The following is a 17,500-nucleotide window of genomic DNA, read 5'->3' on the forward strand; positions in this document are numbered from 1 at the left end:
AAGCCATTGGCTGTGGCAAATGCTGTGGTGTATAATAGGTATACAAGGGATTACTTATGCTGGATATAGTCATTAGCGTAGAGGGATTTTTAGCATTTGTTGTAGGCAAGGTTGTTGATTTCATATGAGTATTACTAGTGCTATTAATACCGCCACCCACTTTATGTGTGGGTAAAGGACGTGCATTTTGATTTAAAGGATCAAAATCTTCTAAATCAAAACTACTATTATGACTATCGTCCAGCGATATTAAATCTTTCATGGAATCCTCAGAAGCATGGGAATTGTTAGCAGCTGTAGTATTTGTTGTTGTTGTTGCTATTGTTGTTGTGTTGGTAGTAGTGGTGTTTAAGGAAGCTGTATTATTAATACCATTCATACCCATTGTCATATGTTGGGGCTGTAGAGAACGTAAGGACTGTTTTTAGAGAGCGTGAGAGAGAGAGAGAGAAAGAGAAAAAGAGTTGGGCAAAAAAAAATAAGGCAAACAAAAAAATAAAAACAAATTTATTGTTAGTTATTGTAACTTTTAAAGTTAGGTTAGGTTAATTTTTTCTAAAAGAAAACAGACAAAATTTTGTTTTAGTGAATTTATTTCAAAATTGTTTAAGGTTTACAAAACTACAAATTAAATAATACTTTTTTTGTTAAAAAAACAAGCAACATAAAGAAAAAAACAGAAACTAATGACCAGGACTATTACCAAGACATTACAAATAGCTACAAAACTAAAATGTTTGAAACTAAATATCTAAAGTTAATGATTATGTATATGAAAGTTATTATGTTAGTTTAAGTACTTTAATACTATTGGGTTGTTAAGCACGTTTTAAAAATTAGTTAATACAATAATACTAAGTGGATAGTTTTGATGAAAATACAAGGTGAGTGTTTATTTTATTTTTTTGGTTAAAGTTCGAAAGGTTGTTGGTTTAAAAAAAATCGACTACACGCAGGTATGACATCAGTAATGTTAACCGATTAGACCTTTTTATATATATTATACATAATTGTATATGTATTCAATATAACTATATGTTAGCAGATAGTTAAATAGTTATGTATTGTCTTTATATTTGGGAATTTGTTGTTTAGTTTTAAACACACTTCAGTAAATAGTTTTTCAAATGTACCCCCCAGTTAAGTTTAGTTTAAAAGGATTGTATGCCAAGGTATACATCCACTCGGAGACCCAAAGGGTTCACTGTGATTCCCTTTAATAAAGAACAAAAGAAAGCAGAGAAGTAAGTTAGAGAGTAAAAGTGAGAAAAGAAAGAATTCTCCCCCAATACAGGATTACAGAAAGAAAGTGGAAATGGAAGGGAAATCTCCATTGTCCGTCACCTGAATAACCAAGATATTATTACCCTGATGAAGAAAAAAAAAACAAGAATGTTAGAGAGAAAACAGAAAAGTAAGATAGAGAGTAAAAGTGAGAATAGTAAAAATTTCCCCCCATTCAGGATTACAAAAAGAAAGTGGAAATTGAAGGGAAATCTCCATTGTCCCTTGACCTGAATAACCAAGATATTATTACCCTGATGAATCCTAATATGTCGCCTAAGTCACAACCTGCTACATCTCCAAGTTTATCGTGGAATCTTCTACCTATCCATATCAGTCTGTTACTCTGTATTCTGGGACAGCTGTATAAGATATGCCCTACTGTTTCCAGTTCCTCTTCGTCCTCACGCAATCTATAAAAATCCTGCGTGTTACCGACCCAGTTACCCACAGTGACAAGTTATTACCCCTACTAAAGTCCTTATACTCTTCCTGTCCATATGGTTGCTTTTGCATATTGCCCTAGAAACCCTGCAATCCAGCCTACTTTGCCAGGATCGGTTGTTAGAGTTTTTGATTTTTACAGAGATTAGACTATAGTAATAACAGAATATAGGATTTTACAGAACTATCCCTACTATTAAGATCAAGCTCTGAACCCTGTCAGGCCAATTGATCTGCGATCTCGTTCACCCCGAATATCACAATGTCCAGGTACTCAACACAGTCTCACCGTGTATAACCTGACTAATGATTCCAGGTCGCTTCTGCAGCTAATTACCAAATGTGACATTGTTAAGCTTTAAGTGCTGCCTCACTATCAATAGTCTAATGAAACATAAATTTCCATTTTAGGCCTAATATTTTGGAAAACCTCTAAGGGCGGGTTTCTTACTCATCAGTTAAACTAGGCTTAACTTGCTGTTAGATTAAACTCGGAACAAATTTAGGCGGACTTTAACCGATAATTGTGATTCTCAGTTTTAGATTTAAGCTCAGTTAAATTTGTGAGTATTGCCAAGTTTTCACTCCAAAACATAAACGATGAACAGCTATTTTTACAAACAATACTTTTGTAAAATGGAAAATTATGGAAAAATGTTAAATAAACATTTAAAACAATAATTAATGAAACAAAACAAATCAGAAAATTGCAATTTACTTAAAATATTATGTTTTTGTTCTTCCGAAATCATTGTTTTATTGTTTTTGTTAATTGTGTTTTCTCACTTATAACTTGACTTTAATTGGGTAATTACACTGAGTTAAACTAAGATAATAAGTAACTTTACTGATAACTGAAAAACACGAAACATATATTAAACCAGTTTTAACCAAAGAATGAAGATTATCATTATCAGAAAAACTCGCCCTAATTGTGAGTGAAAGTGCATTTATATAGTAGCTTTAACAAGACGACAAAGTAGTCTATAGTGATCACCGCAAGAAGTCCAGCCTTCCAAACCAATGTTATTAAAGTCGCTAAGCTCGGTAAACAGATTGGGTGCATCTTCGGATGGTGCACACAAAGTCCCCATAAAGGTAGTCAGTCAGCCTGGATAGGTTGATCGTAATGATCCGAAAAAGAAGATTAATACTAATCCTTGGCAGTTAATAATAGGACAATTGATGAAATCGGTCTTTTCCTTCAAAGGTCCAGACAAGATTAGAGGTAAAACAAAATTAAGCCAGAAGCAAAGGATTTCGTACAGCTACTTAAGGAATCCACCACCCATAAGAAAGTGAAAACCATATAAGCTAAACAGAATAGATGTAAGGGCGTCTGTGATCTTGTTGGTATGTAAGAGGATAATCGGCAAGGACTCACGATTCGCTTTAGACTGTAAATAAACAAAAACGAACAAGATTTCTCCAACGACAGGCTAATCACGCCTATCGCCAAATATCATTTCACGTGAAATAGGTTCCCTTTTTTCGTTCACTTTTATATAACAAGTTTTATATAACAAGTTTTATATAACAAGTTTTATATAACAAGTGACAACTCTATAAAATTTCCACAAAACCTGCCTGGGATGGTGACAAGTTCAAACAAATAAGAATTCAAAAAACAAATTCTTTCTGAAGTCATGTTCAAGTCCATTTCAGTTTCAACATTTTTCCTATAATCCCAACAAAAGACAAAATACACTTCTTCATTTAACATACGACTAACAAATACGTGGTCACATTCATCGGAAAACATTATTGTGATGAAGAAGAGTTTGTTTGGAAAAGTATACCTCTTTGTCTTTATCTTTTTTTAAACGCGGAGCTGGTACAGGCGGTTCACAACCGGGTGGCGATGATTGATAGAGCGAAAAACGAGAAGCGGCCGTTACAAAAGACGCACTAGATGATGATGAATTCGATAAATTGGAAGTATTTGATGATGAGGAGGCAGAACTGCGTAAAGAATCATTTTGTAAAAGTTGAGTCTCGGCATAATCCTGCCAGCAGTTACGCTCCAATCGTGTAATACCCGCAGTAACGGCAGCAGCTGTAGCTGCTACAGCATTTGACAACATATTAACACCACCTCCATTAAAAGGTGTGGGTGTAGGGGGAGTATTGTTGCCCTGACGTCTGGGTGGCACCGGTGGTGATTGCATATCAGGCGGTGTATCGTATGAGGAATCAGTGGTTGTGTTGGTGGTTGGTGTTAATTGATTATTGGGATTTGAAGATGAAGTATATGAAGGTTGTGATTGTGCCTGCAGTTGTAATTGCTGTTGATGTGTTAAATGATTGCTAGTGGCGGTGGTAGTAGTAGTAGTAATGCTGGCTGTATTAAGGGTTTGTGATTTTGATTTTGGAATGTAAATTTGTGCCGGTCTGCTGGGAACAAATGGTGGTTTTCCTTCTACCCGAGGATGTGAACCATATGGATGATTATAATATGTTGGACCATAGAGTTGTTGTTGCGGCTGTTGCTGATAAAGCTGTAATAAATGAGGTGCTGGTGGTGGTGGCCTAGCCGGGGGTGGTCCCCCAGTACGCGAGGCCGTTATGCGATGATTTGGCTCTAAACTGTGACATGGTTTAAGCTGTTTTTTTTTTGTTTGTTTTGTGGTTTAGATATTTATAAAATATGTTTATTTATTGTATTTTTATTTATTTTATATGAAGTTCATGTTTTTATGATAAAAGGACGACCGCACAATGTTATGCAACATTAGACGTACAAAATAAACCATAGAAAAGAAAAGAATAATTTAAAAAAATAAAATAAATAAAAATTAACAAGAACAATAAAGTGAGGACATAATGTTTATACATTTAATATGTATATGGTACAATTAAAGCGATAGTAATAATAGTATTTTTTTATTTATTTAAACATAAAGCTTCATTTTGTATTTAACAGGCAAAACAACTTATAACATATAAATAAACAAAACGCAAAACATTAAAATGTCCTATTAAGACTACGTTGGCACATTAAAAGGCGGAGTGTGTATTAAAAAGAACAAATATTTTAAATTCATTTAAAAAATATTATTTTTTTTAAATAAAAAAAGCATCGATTAATTTTAAATCAAAAATGTTTTTTTAATTATTCAGCTAAATATTATTCAGATGCTTAGGCAAATATTGAAATTAAAATTGCAGAAAAATTAATTGCAACTAAACTAATTGAAGTTTGAAAATTAGAACTCTATTAATCTATAAAACTATGTTCAGTGTATTAAACTATATTTGCTGTCTGTTCCTATAAATGCGAACGTACATTTCTTTCTCATTTTATATTGAAAATAATAACAAATTTTCAAATTTATTTGTTGTTTTCAATATAAAACTAAAAAATACTTGTACGTTCGCATTTAGAGGAACAGGATCTTAGTAACTAGAGGGTATTCCAAAATAAAAAATTTATAAATAAAAAAATTCCAAGATTTTAGAATGTTTTTTTTTTGTTATAATTATTGATATTTTTCTGTTATAAATGGCTTGCATTAAACATCAATTCAGTACTTTTTTGATATCAACAATACTTTAGTCAATAGTCTAGTGTACAGTCTAGTCTATAGTATAGTCTCTAGCCTAGGCTATAGTCAATTATCTATTCTATAATCAAGTTTATAATATAGTCTATAATTCTAATCTATTGTCTAGTCTATAGTCAAGTATGAAGTCTTATCTATAGTCTAGTCTATAGTCTAATCTATGGTCTAGTCTTTAGCCTAGTCTATATTCTAGTTAATAGCATAGTCTATGATTTAGTCTATGGTCTAGTCTATGATCTAGTTTTAAGTCTAGATTATAGTCTAGTTGATAGTCCAGTCTATATTCTAGTCTATAGTCTAGTTAATAGTCTAGTCTATAGTATGGTCTAAAGTCTAGTCTATAGTCTAGTCTATAGTCAAGTCTATAGTCTAGTCTATAGTCTAGTCTATAGTCTAGTCTATAGTCTAGTCTATAGTCTAGTCTATAGTCTAGTCTATAGTCTAGTCTATAGTCTAGTCTATAGTCTAGTCTACAGTCTAGTCTATAGTCTAGTCTATAGTCTAGTCTATAGTCTAGTCTATAGTCTAGTCTATATTCTAGTCTAGTTGATAGTCTGGTCTATATTTATTACTATTGTTTGTTTTTCAATAGGTTTTCTGCTCAGTCGCAATGGTGGAATACCAATATTCCTTACTGTGATTCGCAGAAAAGTTTAATATGGTGGGTGTTGATTTCGACTTACAAGTGTTAATAGCACTGTTACAAAGATAAAACAGCCTATAATGTAAACCTAGTATTGCAATGACGTACATTGTTTAACGAAGCTAAAAAATTAGGTAATTGGAAAAGTTTTCGTTTTCCTTTAAAGAGATAGATCGGAAAGAAATTTTATAAAAACTCAAAAAAATATTTCAAAATATAAACTAAAATTTTACTCTACACATAAATATTGAACTTTGAACTTTTTCGTTTGGAATAATAAACAAAAAATTTAGCTAAAATTCCAACGCAATAAACTTTAAACTCCGCCATGACAACAGTTCAAAAAAAAAAAAAAAAAAAGAAAACGTAACAACAACAAAAAAAAAACAGTAAAAGATATACAAATAACATTTATATAAAAATGTTGTGTATTTTTGTTAAGCTTTTAAGCTTTTACTTACACTTCTATCCACAATGGGTGTCTTAAATAGCGGATGATTTTGTAATTCCTGCGATAAATTCATTTCAGATGAGCATAACGAACTCGCCGGACTGACCGTTGGAGATGAAGCCACATTATTATTAAGATTATAAGAACCAGTTGAAGATTTCGCATAACCATTTGACTGTATGTGCGTACTCGAGCTAGACATGGCCAAAGGAGTTGGAGCGCGGCGCAAATGTAAAGAGGCACTTGTAATTTGTTCTTTGGAAGCATATTGAAAACCAACCGACGAAGTGCCGGCCACACCATTAACACGTTTACCAAATATAGGAGAACTGGGTGCAGAATGACGTCCCATATATGATTTTATAGGACTATCTTTGCCATAGACAACACCATCTATACGATCATGTTGAGAATTCGAAGTTAATTGAGAACGAAAATGTGTGGTATTATGAGCGGTAGTATGTGGTGGTGTTATATCACGTAATTTCGATTTAAGATTTTTATAGGCATGTAGAGCAGTTTGTGAACTTCCTTTTACCTAAAATAAGCAGGATATATTAAAAATGTTTTTTTTTTGCCATTTAAAAAAGAAATTTATGATTTTTGTTTAAAGCCTGGCTTAAAATGTTTTTAGTGTTATGTTTTTTTTTATACTAGTTTTAGTTGGTAACTACATACTTATGGTCTAGAGTTAAGGTTAGGTGTATTTATAAATAGATAACATTCCATTTAAGTTTTTTTAAATATTTTACCACTCACCGATTTAACAGCGGACTTAACAGCAGGATTAGTCTGCAATATGTGATTTTTTTTATAGGTTTTTGTTTAAATCAACATTTAAATTAGGATGATTTTGTTTTATTTTTTTTTATATTTTAAGGAATGAACAGAGTAGTATGCAAGCAATAAAGGACAAACGTTTAAATGTTTATTTTTTTTGTAATTTGTAAAATATTTAGATGACGTTGTTGTTTCCGCGTAGATACATTTCAATATGAAAAGAATACAAAAAAAAGTACGAGAAAAAAAAGTATATATTTTGTTTTTTAAATAATTGGCTAAAAACTATTAAGCATTATTTAATGATTAAAGTTTAAATTAAAATGATAAAAATGATAAAAATTAAAAAAATAAAAAAATATTAAAAATAATGATTAATGCATTTAATAGAGCAGAAAATACTAATAATACTTTTATAATAATTTTGTTTAAAAAATAAATAAGTGCTTTTTGCTACAAACAAATTACTGTGCTGCCAACCCAACAAAAAAAAATAAAAGTTAGTAGTTAAAATACAAAATAGTTAAAAAAAATATTTGGAGTTTTACGAACTTTTTTTAAAAAATTATTTTTTCTATCTTAAGTATGTAAGGTATTTTGCTGATCACAGTAGAGTTGTTTTAAAAGTTTATATTTTAAAGTAAAAGTTTTTTTAAACTAATGTTTTTTGTTTTAAGTAGCATTAATAGTGTAGGTTTTCTTATTGAAAACTTTATTTAAACCATGTTTTCCCAAATAATACTGGAAAAAATAAATAATAAAATTAAAATATAAAAAAAGTAAATCAAAAAAAGCTTATTTAAAGAAAAAAATAAAGTGCAAATAACAAAACTAGAACTGTAAACAAAAGCGTTAATTTTCTATACATATTCCTTCTACTTGTTAAGTTTCTGATGAATTTTGTGCTTTTTATACCTACCCTACACCACTTTAGTGGGGAGGGTATATTGGGTTTGTGCTGATGTTTGTAACGCACAATAATATTAGTCCTATACCCACCTTAAAGTATACCAATCGGCTCAGAATCATTTTCTGATTTGATTTAGCTATGTCCGTTCGTCTGTCCGTCCATGTAAACCATGTAATCAAACTACAGACCGCAATTTTGAATAATTGAATGAAATTTGGTACATAATCTTCTATTGTCCCAGGGACGAACCCTATTGAAAATGGTTAAGATCGGTCCATTTTTTCACCTAGCCCCCATACAACTGTAACCACGAATAGGGCTTGTAAACATTGTAATCAAACTACAGGTCGCAATTTTGGAGATAATTCAATGAAATTTGGCACATGATCATCTATTATACCGTAGACAAATTATTAACATCGGTACGAATAGAGCTTGTAAACCTTGTAATCAAACTACAGGTCACAATTTTGGATATAATTCAATGAAATTTGGCATATGATTTTTTATGGTACTGTAGACGAAGCCTATTGAAAATAGTTAACATCGGTCCATTATTTCACCTAGGCCCCATAGAACTGAACCCGCCAAATAGGGCTTATAAGTTCATAATTATGTTTAATATATTCGTATCTCGACAAAAAGCTACAAAACCAAGTTCTATACTAGTCTTGATGACCCTGATGAACTTTATAATTATAGGGCCTCATTTGACCCTAGCCCCTCTAAAAAGCCTCCATCAAAATTTTACTTAAATATCCACAGTTTTATTAAACAGTAAATGGCTTTAGTATATCTGAGGCAAGGTACAATTTAATTTAAATACTTTATTATGAAAACTAAATCATATTTTATTCGTATACAGGTGTAGGGTATTATATGGTCGGCCTCGCCCGACTATAACTTCTTACTTGTTTGTTTTTTACATTGTTGTTATAAACCATCACCTTTCCTGTTACTTCAGGATTAAGGGCGAGTTTTTCTAATAAAGATAAACTTTATTATTTGCTTAAACCTGGTTTAATATGTGTTTTGTCTGTTTCAGCTATCAGTAATGTTACTTATCATCTTAGTTTAACTAAATGTTATTGGTCAATAAAGGGTTAATCTTTAGATAAAGGATAAGGGATTAAATTGAAATTAATCATCGAAAGTTGTATATGAGTACTCAACGAGTTAATTTTGTTTGCTAGTTTAATCGCTCAATAGAGATGGTTTAAACTTGAGCAAGAATTGCAAAAGTGTAAACAGCTGATGCAAAAAATTAATACAATTTTTTACAAAAATAAACATTAAAATGATGAATTTATCGATAAGTATAAATTATAGAAACTTCAAAGTATAATTTTTTATATTAAATTTAAGTTTTCATTAATTTTCAATTGTCAATCGTTTACAATTGTATTTTTCTTTTTTTATAAAGCATGCATTGTTTTGATAACAAGCTGAAGTTTTGAGTTTTTTTGCAAAGTTTAAAGTTTTAAACCCGCTTTTAAATGTTTATTTATATTTTTTCAAAAAAAAAATATATTTCATTTTACAAAAGTAATATTTGCAAAAAACAGCTGTTCATTGTTTACAGTTTTTGACTGAAAAGTTGGCAATACTAACATAATTAACTCATCTTTGATCCAAAGATGACCTACTAAATTTGTTCCGAGTTTAATCTTACAGTTTAACTGAGTAGTAAGAAACCCACATTTAGTTTCACTGAATCTTATTGACCAATTAAACCTAAGTTATAAGTGAGAAAACACAATCAAGAACAACTATAAAATAATGTATCCGAAAGAAGAAAAACTTAATATTTTATGTATTAATAGTAATTTTTTGATTTGTTTTATCATTATTATTGTTTTAAACGTTTATTTTAATTTTTTTCTAAAATTTTTCATTTTACAAAAGTAATATTTTTGAAAAAACAGCTGTTCATTGTTTATGTTTTCGAGTGAAAAGTTGGCAATACTAACAAAGTTAACTGATCTTAAATCCATAATTAAAAAACACAATCATCGGTTAAAGTCCGCCTAAATTTGTTCCGAATTTAATCTAACAGCAATTTAACCCTAGTTTAACTGAGTAGTAAGAAAACCGCTCTAAGATCTGTTTAGTTTAAACTAGGCTAAACTTGGAACAAAATTGAACGGAATTTAATCAATGGTTGTGTCTTTTCAAGCTGTTAGATTAAACTCGAAACAATGATAGATATATCTTAACTAATGATGGTGTTATTCAGTTATGGATTTAAAATCAGTTAACTTTATTATAATATCCATCTCTTCGGTCAAAAATATAAACAATGAACAGCTGTTTTTTTTCAAATATTACTTTTGTAAAATGAAAATTTTAAAAAAACATTAAAAGAAACAGTAAAACCAAGTAACGTTACTGATTATTGAAAAACACAAAACATGTATTAAACTAGGTTTAACCGAAGAATGTAGATTAACTTCATGTGAAAAACCCGCTCTTAGTTAGCCAATAACAATTAAACTTAGGTAATAATTAATATAACTGTTTACACAAAACATAGTGCAAACTAGGTTTTTAACGCAAAATGTAGATTATCTTTAATAGAAAAATCTCGCACCTGATCATCTCCCTATTTTCAAAATCCATATAATTTACCTACTAATGTTTGCTAAATTATCTTATTTATCTAAATGTAAAAGTTCAAAATTATAGATTCCAAATTTATTCTTTAAAGTTACGCTTTCATATCGAGCCTTAAACTTTTGCAGGAGGGGTCGGTTTAATTACCAAAACCAAGAAAACTAAACCGAAAATTTTCAAACAATTCCGATCCGATTTTTATAACAATTTTGCGATTTGAGAACATATGTCTCAGTCATAGAAAACTAAAATTTTATAACAAAAAAATATTACGTTAGAGACTAGAATAGATTAATCTATAGACTAGACTAGAAATTTACAGAAAAATAATAAGAATAATTTTCATTGACCCGATTCCCATGGTAATATGTAATTGTGTTTGCCACCTATAGCATAGAATACTTTGGTCCAGTTATAGCTCTTGTTGTTATACCATTTGTGATCGTACAAATTTCTTCTTAATCCCATTGGTCAAGCCATTATGTGGCACTAATATATGAGTAGATGTTCTCCAAATTACTTTTGGACAGACATGTATTGTCCGTGACTTCAACAAAAGGACAGGACAGAAATCATTTGAAAGGAAAGTTAGAACTTCTATAAGGTTTCTAAGGTGCAACCTGTTTTTTGTTTAAAGCAGATAGTGTCCTTTTCGTTTAATTATGAGCTAAACCTGGTGGGTCCGTTAAGCTTATTGAGTAGGAAAAGAAGAATGACAATTTCAGAGAATTTCACTATACAAAGCTTAAAGTGGTGGCCGCCTTAGCCAGGAAATATAAATATATTATGTCCTATTATTTCTATGAGGAACAATGGGCCACGACGAATTGGTTCCATTCAGATCTATTGGATTCTCTTCGTTTTATATCCTCCAGCTAAGAACGCATGAAGATATCTCAATATCAAGTCTCCATGTATGCAACGGGCGTCTTCTTATCCGTGTGTTACCCTGTGGTGTCCAGTCGATGGCTGCTTTTGCAGTGTCTCCGGGGGATCTACATAGCGTATGACCTAACCATTTCCATTTGCGATTAGTATTTCTGTTTTATAGGTCTTTTTCTGTCTATTATATGAACAATATAAAAAAGTACTTTTCTACTACCATTTTAAATTGATAAAAACTCTCAAAAAAGTAGCTTTGTTATGATTATTTACATAAAAATTCCCGTAAAATTAAATATTTAGTACAATTTTTGTATAATTTTAAATAGTACTTTTCTACTACTTTTTTTAAACAGTTAAAATTTAAAAAAAATAGCTTTAATAACTTTATTTAAATGAAAATTATAAAAAAAGAAGTATTTTGATGAGTTTTATTTTAAATAAAAAAGGTACTTTTTTACTACTATTTGTAAAATTTAAAATTTTTAGAAAATTACACCATTTATTACTTTTAAATAAGTAAATTAATTAAAAAACAATAATTCTTTTAAATTTATGCATTATTAAAAAAGTACTTTTCTACTACTTTTTATAAAATTTAAATTTTTTTTAGAAAATTTCACCAATAATATATTTGAATAGGTTAAAATAATGATAAATTTAATATATTGATCAATTTATGCATAATTAAAAAAAGTACTTTTATACTACTTTTTTCAAAAACTTAAAATTTTTGCAATAGTTTGTTTTTATAATATTATTTGAAAGAAAATTTAAGCAAATTATAATATTTTTTGGAATTTTTCATTAATTTTAAAAAGTACTTTTCTACTACTTTTTTTTAATTTGTGTAAAATTTTACTGAATGTTGCATTTTTAGCCTAATTAAAAAAAGTAAATATAAAACAGTATATTTTTCGCAATTTTTCGCTAATTTAAAAAAGTACTTTTCTACTATTTTTTTAAAATTACTAAAATTTTCGCCATTTTTTACGTTTTCTTTATATTTACAATCATACAATTTAATTATTTGTCTATTATATGCATAATATAAAAAAGTACTTTTCTACTACTTTTTTTTAAATTTTTAACAAATTTTAAAAAAGTTGCTTTGTTATGATTATTTGCATAAAAATTTAGGTAAAATATGATATTTAATTTGTATAATTTTTAAAAAGTATTTTTCTACTACTTTTTTTTAAGTTGTTAAAATTTTTAAAAATTAGTTTTAATAACTTTATTTGAATAAAACTTATTAGAAAAAGTAATATTTTGTTGAGTTTTCTCTTAAATAAAAAAGTACTTTTCTACTACTATTTGTAAAATTTATTTTTTTTACAAAATTACATCATTAAAATATTTTAATAGGTAAATGAATTAAAAATAATCAATATTTTCTTAAATTTATGCATAATTTAAAAAAGTACTTTTCTACTACTTTTTTCAAAATCTTAAAATTTTTGCAAAATTTTATTTTGGTAAGAAAATTTAAGAAAAATATAATATTTTTTTGCAATTTTTCGCTAATTTAAAAAAGTACTTTTCTACTACTTTTTTAAAATTATTTAAGTTTTCGCCGCTTTTTTACGTTTTCTTTATATTTACAATCATACAATTTTCTTATTTGTCTATTATATGCATAATATAAAAAAGTACTTTTCTACTACTTTTTTTTAAATTTTTAACAAATTTTAAAAAAGTTGCTTTGTTATGATTATTTACATAAAAATTTAGGTAAAATATAATATTTAAAGCAATATTTGTATAATTTTTTAAAAAGTACTTTTTTACTACTTTTTAAAATGTTAAATTTTTAAAAAAATGATATTTTTTTTCGTTTATTTCTATTAATATCGGAAAATTGTTTGAGAATTTATAGATTTGTTTTCCTTTATTTGAAATTCCCCCACAGTGCATTTCTGCTTAAAAAATCAAGCATGAAAACAAACGAATATTGAATTGAACTCTTTTTTTTTGTCTTGAACTCAAGTAATATTTTTTTTAATTTAAAATTTCTCAATTATTTCAGTTACTACAATTGTCTTGCAATCACATCTAACAAAACTATCATAATTGTTATATTTAAAATAATTTCGATTGCGTTTTATGATTACATTTATACATTTGCTTCCATCATAACCAAATGAATTGTGAAATGCATTTTTATACTTCTTTGCCAACACAATATGAAGCATTTAAAAGCGTTTTATAAATGAACTAAATTAGATGTATAGAAACGCAATAACGAAAAAAAAACACAAACAAATAAAGCTTACAAAATACTAAGTAAAATGAAAACGAAAACTAAAAAAAAAACACAAACATGAAATATCCTAAAATAGCTGCAAATTAAACATTATATAAAGCGAAAAGCAATCATTATTGGAACGGGGTAAAAATTGATTTCTTACCTTTTCCTTGAACTGATAGAAACGACCATGTTTTTTACGTTTTTCCGCATAACGTACAGTTTCCTGTTCGAATTCATCGGAAAAACCTAAACCGGTATTCATCATTTCCAAACGTTCGTCTATAAATTGACGAAATATTTGCAATTCCATCATTTTACGTAGGAAAGGTCTTAAATGTGAAGGCCGTGAGTCGATAAATTTATCGCTATTAAATGTTTTGCCTGTATCACGGAATTCAACAGCATCTCGATAACCACCAATAAGTTGTACCAAAACGCCCAGAAATATTTTGGAAACACGATCGCCCATATGTTCACTGGTGCGATTTAATTCTTTTTTTAAATGCGCAACAATTTCGGGAGGCATAGAATGGACATCATCAAAGGGACTTTCGAAAGTATTTCTATCACAGTTTAAAATCACAACATCGCCTAATTCTTCAGGCATCATCTTTAAAATGAAAAATTGAAAATTAGCAATAGAAAAAACACACATACAAATTCCTAGTAAAAAACTCATACCGTATCTAATACCATTGTAGGTACACCTATTAAATAAGGCATGGGAGCACTTAGATAATCTTTTAGCTTCATGGGCATCATTGGTATAAATATATGCTGCCATACCATGGGATAAAGAAATGCATTGGCCGCCTGTATGCAAGATGATAAACGATCTAAACGTTTCGAGGTAAAAATAATACGTCGCTCTGCTAACATGGCCGCAAATACGGCAATCATATTCTTTGGATAAACAAAATTATAATATAAATTCAAATTATGCTAAAAAGAAAGAAAAAAACATAAAAAATATCAATTTCAATTTAATTCTTTAAAAAAAAAAATTTTGTATATTTTCTCTTACATTCTCTGGTATACTGGGCAACTGAAACTGTTTAGGACGTTCAAATATGAATTGCTAATAGAATAAATTAAAAAATATTATTTAAATATTTGCTTAAACGATTAAATTTCCATTCTCTTACACTTTGTCCTTGACTATATACCAATAACAACTGACTGCCCACATCTGGTACACCACTATTATAAGCCTCGGTTAAAAATTGATGAAAGTCTTTTATATCAGTCCTTCTTAGCTCAGCAAGTACAGATAATAGTTTTAAAAATGTATCATGCCATGGCAAGAGTGTGATAATGACCATTGTAGTGCCAGCTTTGGGATCGTGTCGACAAAATCCAAAACGCCATTTTGAATCGTCAGTGGTTAGTACAAAAGAATATAATTGTACGGAATCACTGTAATGAAAATTTTAAATTGTTACTATGTAAATTTTTAAATAATAAGTTAGTTGATAAATTAAAAAAAAAAATAAAATCCGTTTTTATCATGCCCAATTCTTACTCAATAAAATGTGCGGATTTTTCCGTTGCTATTAAGGCCAAAAACCTTTGGTAACAAAAAAATCCCAACTCGCAACAACTTGAAAACATCTGTCTCAATAAACTGTTCGGAATTTCATGTACTTAACTTTCAAAAGGTTTAAGTGTTAAGGTCCTATAATATATACCTAAATGAAATTCCGCAAAATGTGATTTCAAAGATTTTATCATTATTCACCTAAGTTATTGAAATTAAAAAAGAACCTACACAATATTTCCAAGAATTTCAAATTGGGGACTCTGCATTTACATATTTATTGCGTATAAATATGGAAATAGATAAATAGGTCGATAGATAGATACATAGATAGATAGATAAATAGATAGATAGATAGATAGATAGATAGATAGATAGATAGATAGATAGATAGATAGATAGATAGATAGATAGATAGATAGATAGATAGATAGATAGATAGATAGATAGATAGATAGATAGATAGATAGATAGATAGATAGATAGATATATAGATAGATAGATAGATAGATAGATAGATAGATAGATAGATAGATAGATAGATAGATAGATAGACATATTGGCAAAGATCATTCTTTTGAGTTTCATGCCAAAAGACTTTACTTTTAACGCAAAATCTGTGGACACAAAGACACTTTCTCCGTCCCTACTCAGCAACGGACTTATTCGAGATGAATATCCAAAGAGTAAACAACATTGGTTGTTGAGATTCAAATTTGTATTTCGTATTAAAAATAATTATAGTAAAGGGTATTTAAACAACTGGAATACTATGGATGTATTTTAATTATATGTAATAACAATATAGTGCGCAACACTCTACCAGCATCAAAAGTCAATTATGTTTAACTGTGTGCAGCATTTCCATGCTACAGTAAGCCCTCATTTAAAAATATAGAACTTATTAAAGATTTCCTTCTACTTTAAACTACTATTTCTAGTTGGAATGGCAAACTTTAAATGCATCAATATATTTTTCAATTTCTATTTTTACAAAATGTATAAAAGTTATCCTGCTTTTAAGTTTTTTTTTCTGTTTTATTAGTTACATAAATCAAGGTCTTACTGTAGTAAACATATACATATAAATCTTTGTGTAGCAATAAGTGTTGAACTTAATTATTGTATTAAGTAATTTATTAATTAAAACCACAATAGCATGAATACTTGCTGCTAAATGACAAATATAAAAAAACAACAATGAAAAAAATTATTTTCAATGTTTTTAAGCTAATTTTCCCTAGCCTTGAAAACAGTATTTCCAAACAAAAGTTTGTAAAATAAAAATTAGGTTAATGTAAAAATAAAAAAAATAAAATAAATTTGAAATATGACATATGCATTAATTAAGACATATTATTAATAAATTTTTAAAATTGAATGATAACGAAGAAGTAAAAAAAAATATTTTATAAAAATTGACTTATTTTACAAACGTATCACAATTTGTATGAAAATAGGTTCGATTTTTAGATATCCCGGAAAAATATATATACATGTTTAAAATTATTATTTATACAATTTAAAAAATGTCTCTAATTGCGTTTGAATTTCCATAACATTATCCTCGAAATACTTTCATTGTCGAACCTTTGACATTTAACTGTCAATCATAGCATGAGTTGGAACTTCTGTATTTGCTAGGTTAATGTTCGCATTTAAATATGGTTTGGAAATTGTTTACATTTAAAAATAAATACATAATCAACAAATTAAAATAATATTGATTTTTGTTTACTTATGTACTTCCTTTTGGCTCTTAATCAAGAATTTACTTTTCTATTTAAGTTGACTTCAATAATTCCCACACATACAGTTTACTAAGCGATTACATTTAACCTCAAAAATGGAATCAAACATGTAAGGAAATAAAGTTTGCCATATTCGACTGGTTGATGACCTACATTGATATAAACTAATGGGCTAATGATGTACAATCACCAAAAGTCTTTAATGAAATCTTTGTGAACTTGCAAATAGATAGATGGATAGATAAATAGATAGATAGATAGATAGATAGATAGATAGATAGATAGATAGATAGATAGATAGATAGATAGATAGATAGATAGATAGATAGATAGATAGATAGATAGATAGATAGATAGAAAGATAGAAGATAGATAGATAGATAGATAGATA

General features: G+C 28.6%; 1 protein-coding gene across 4 annotated transcripts in view; it reads right to left on the bottom strand.

Moving 5' to 3' along the window:
* Positions 1–15,257, bottom strand: part of LOC111680555 (mucin-5AC) — a 15,659-nt gene extending 402 nt beyond the window's left edge. The window contains exons 1-8 of one of the 4 annotated variants that reach the window (XM_046953823.1): positions 14,967–15,257; positions 14,846–14,899; positions 14,503–14,763; positions 13,982–14,431; positions 7,145–7,177; positions 6,396–6,923; positions 3,528–4,331; positions 1–22 (exon numbers count right to left, since the gene is read on the bottom strand). The exon at positions 1–22 is cut by the window's left edge and continues 402 nt beyond it. In XM_046953823.1, the coding sequence (XP_046809779.1) occupies positions 1–22; positions 3,528–4,331; positions 6,396–6,923; positions 7,145–7,177; positions 13,982–14,431; positions 14,503–14,763; positions 14,846–14,899; positions 14,967–15,143 (2,329 nt within the window). In that variant the 5' untranslated portion in view covers positions 15,144–15,257. Of the gene's footprint in view, positions 419–3,527; positions 4,332–6,395; positions 6,924–7,144; positions 7,178–13,981; positions 14,432–14,502; positions 14,764–14,845; positions 14,900–14,966 lie in introns of all 4 variants that reach the window. The other 3 variants (XM_046953821.1, XM_046953820.1, XM_046953822.1) reach the window with 3 other exon arrangements.
* Between the last annotated feature and the right edge of the window lie 2,243 nt (positions 15,258–17,500).

The sequence above is a fragment of the Lucilia cuprina genome, chromosome 6 (genome assembly GCF_022045245.1).
Source record: "Lucilia cuprina isolate Lc7/37 chromosome 6, ASM2204524v1, whole genome shotgun sequence".
Classification (NCBI taxonomy): Eukaryota; Metazoa; Arthropoda; class Insecta; order Diptera; family Calliphoridae; genus Lucilia; species Lucilia cuprina.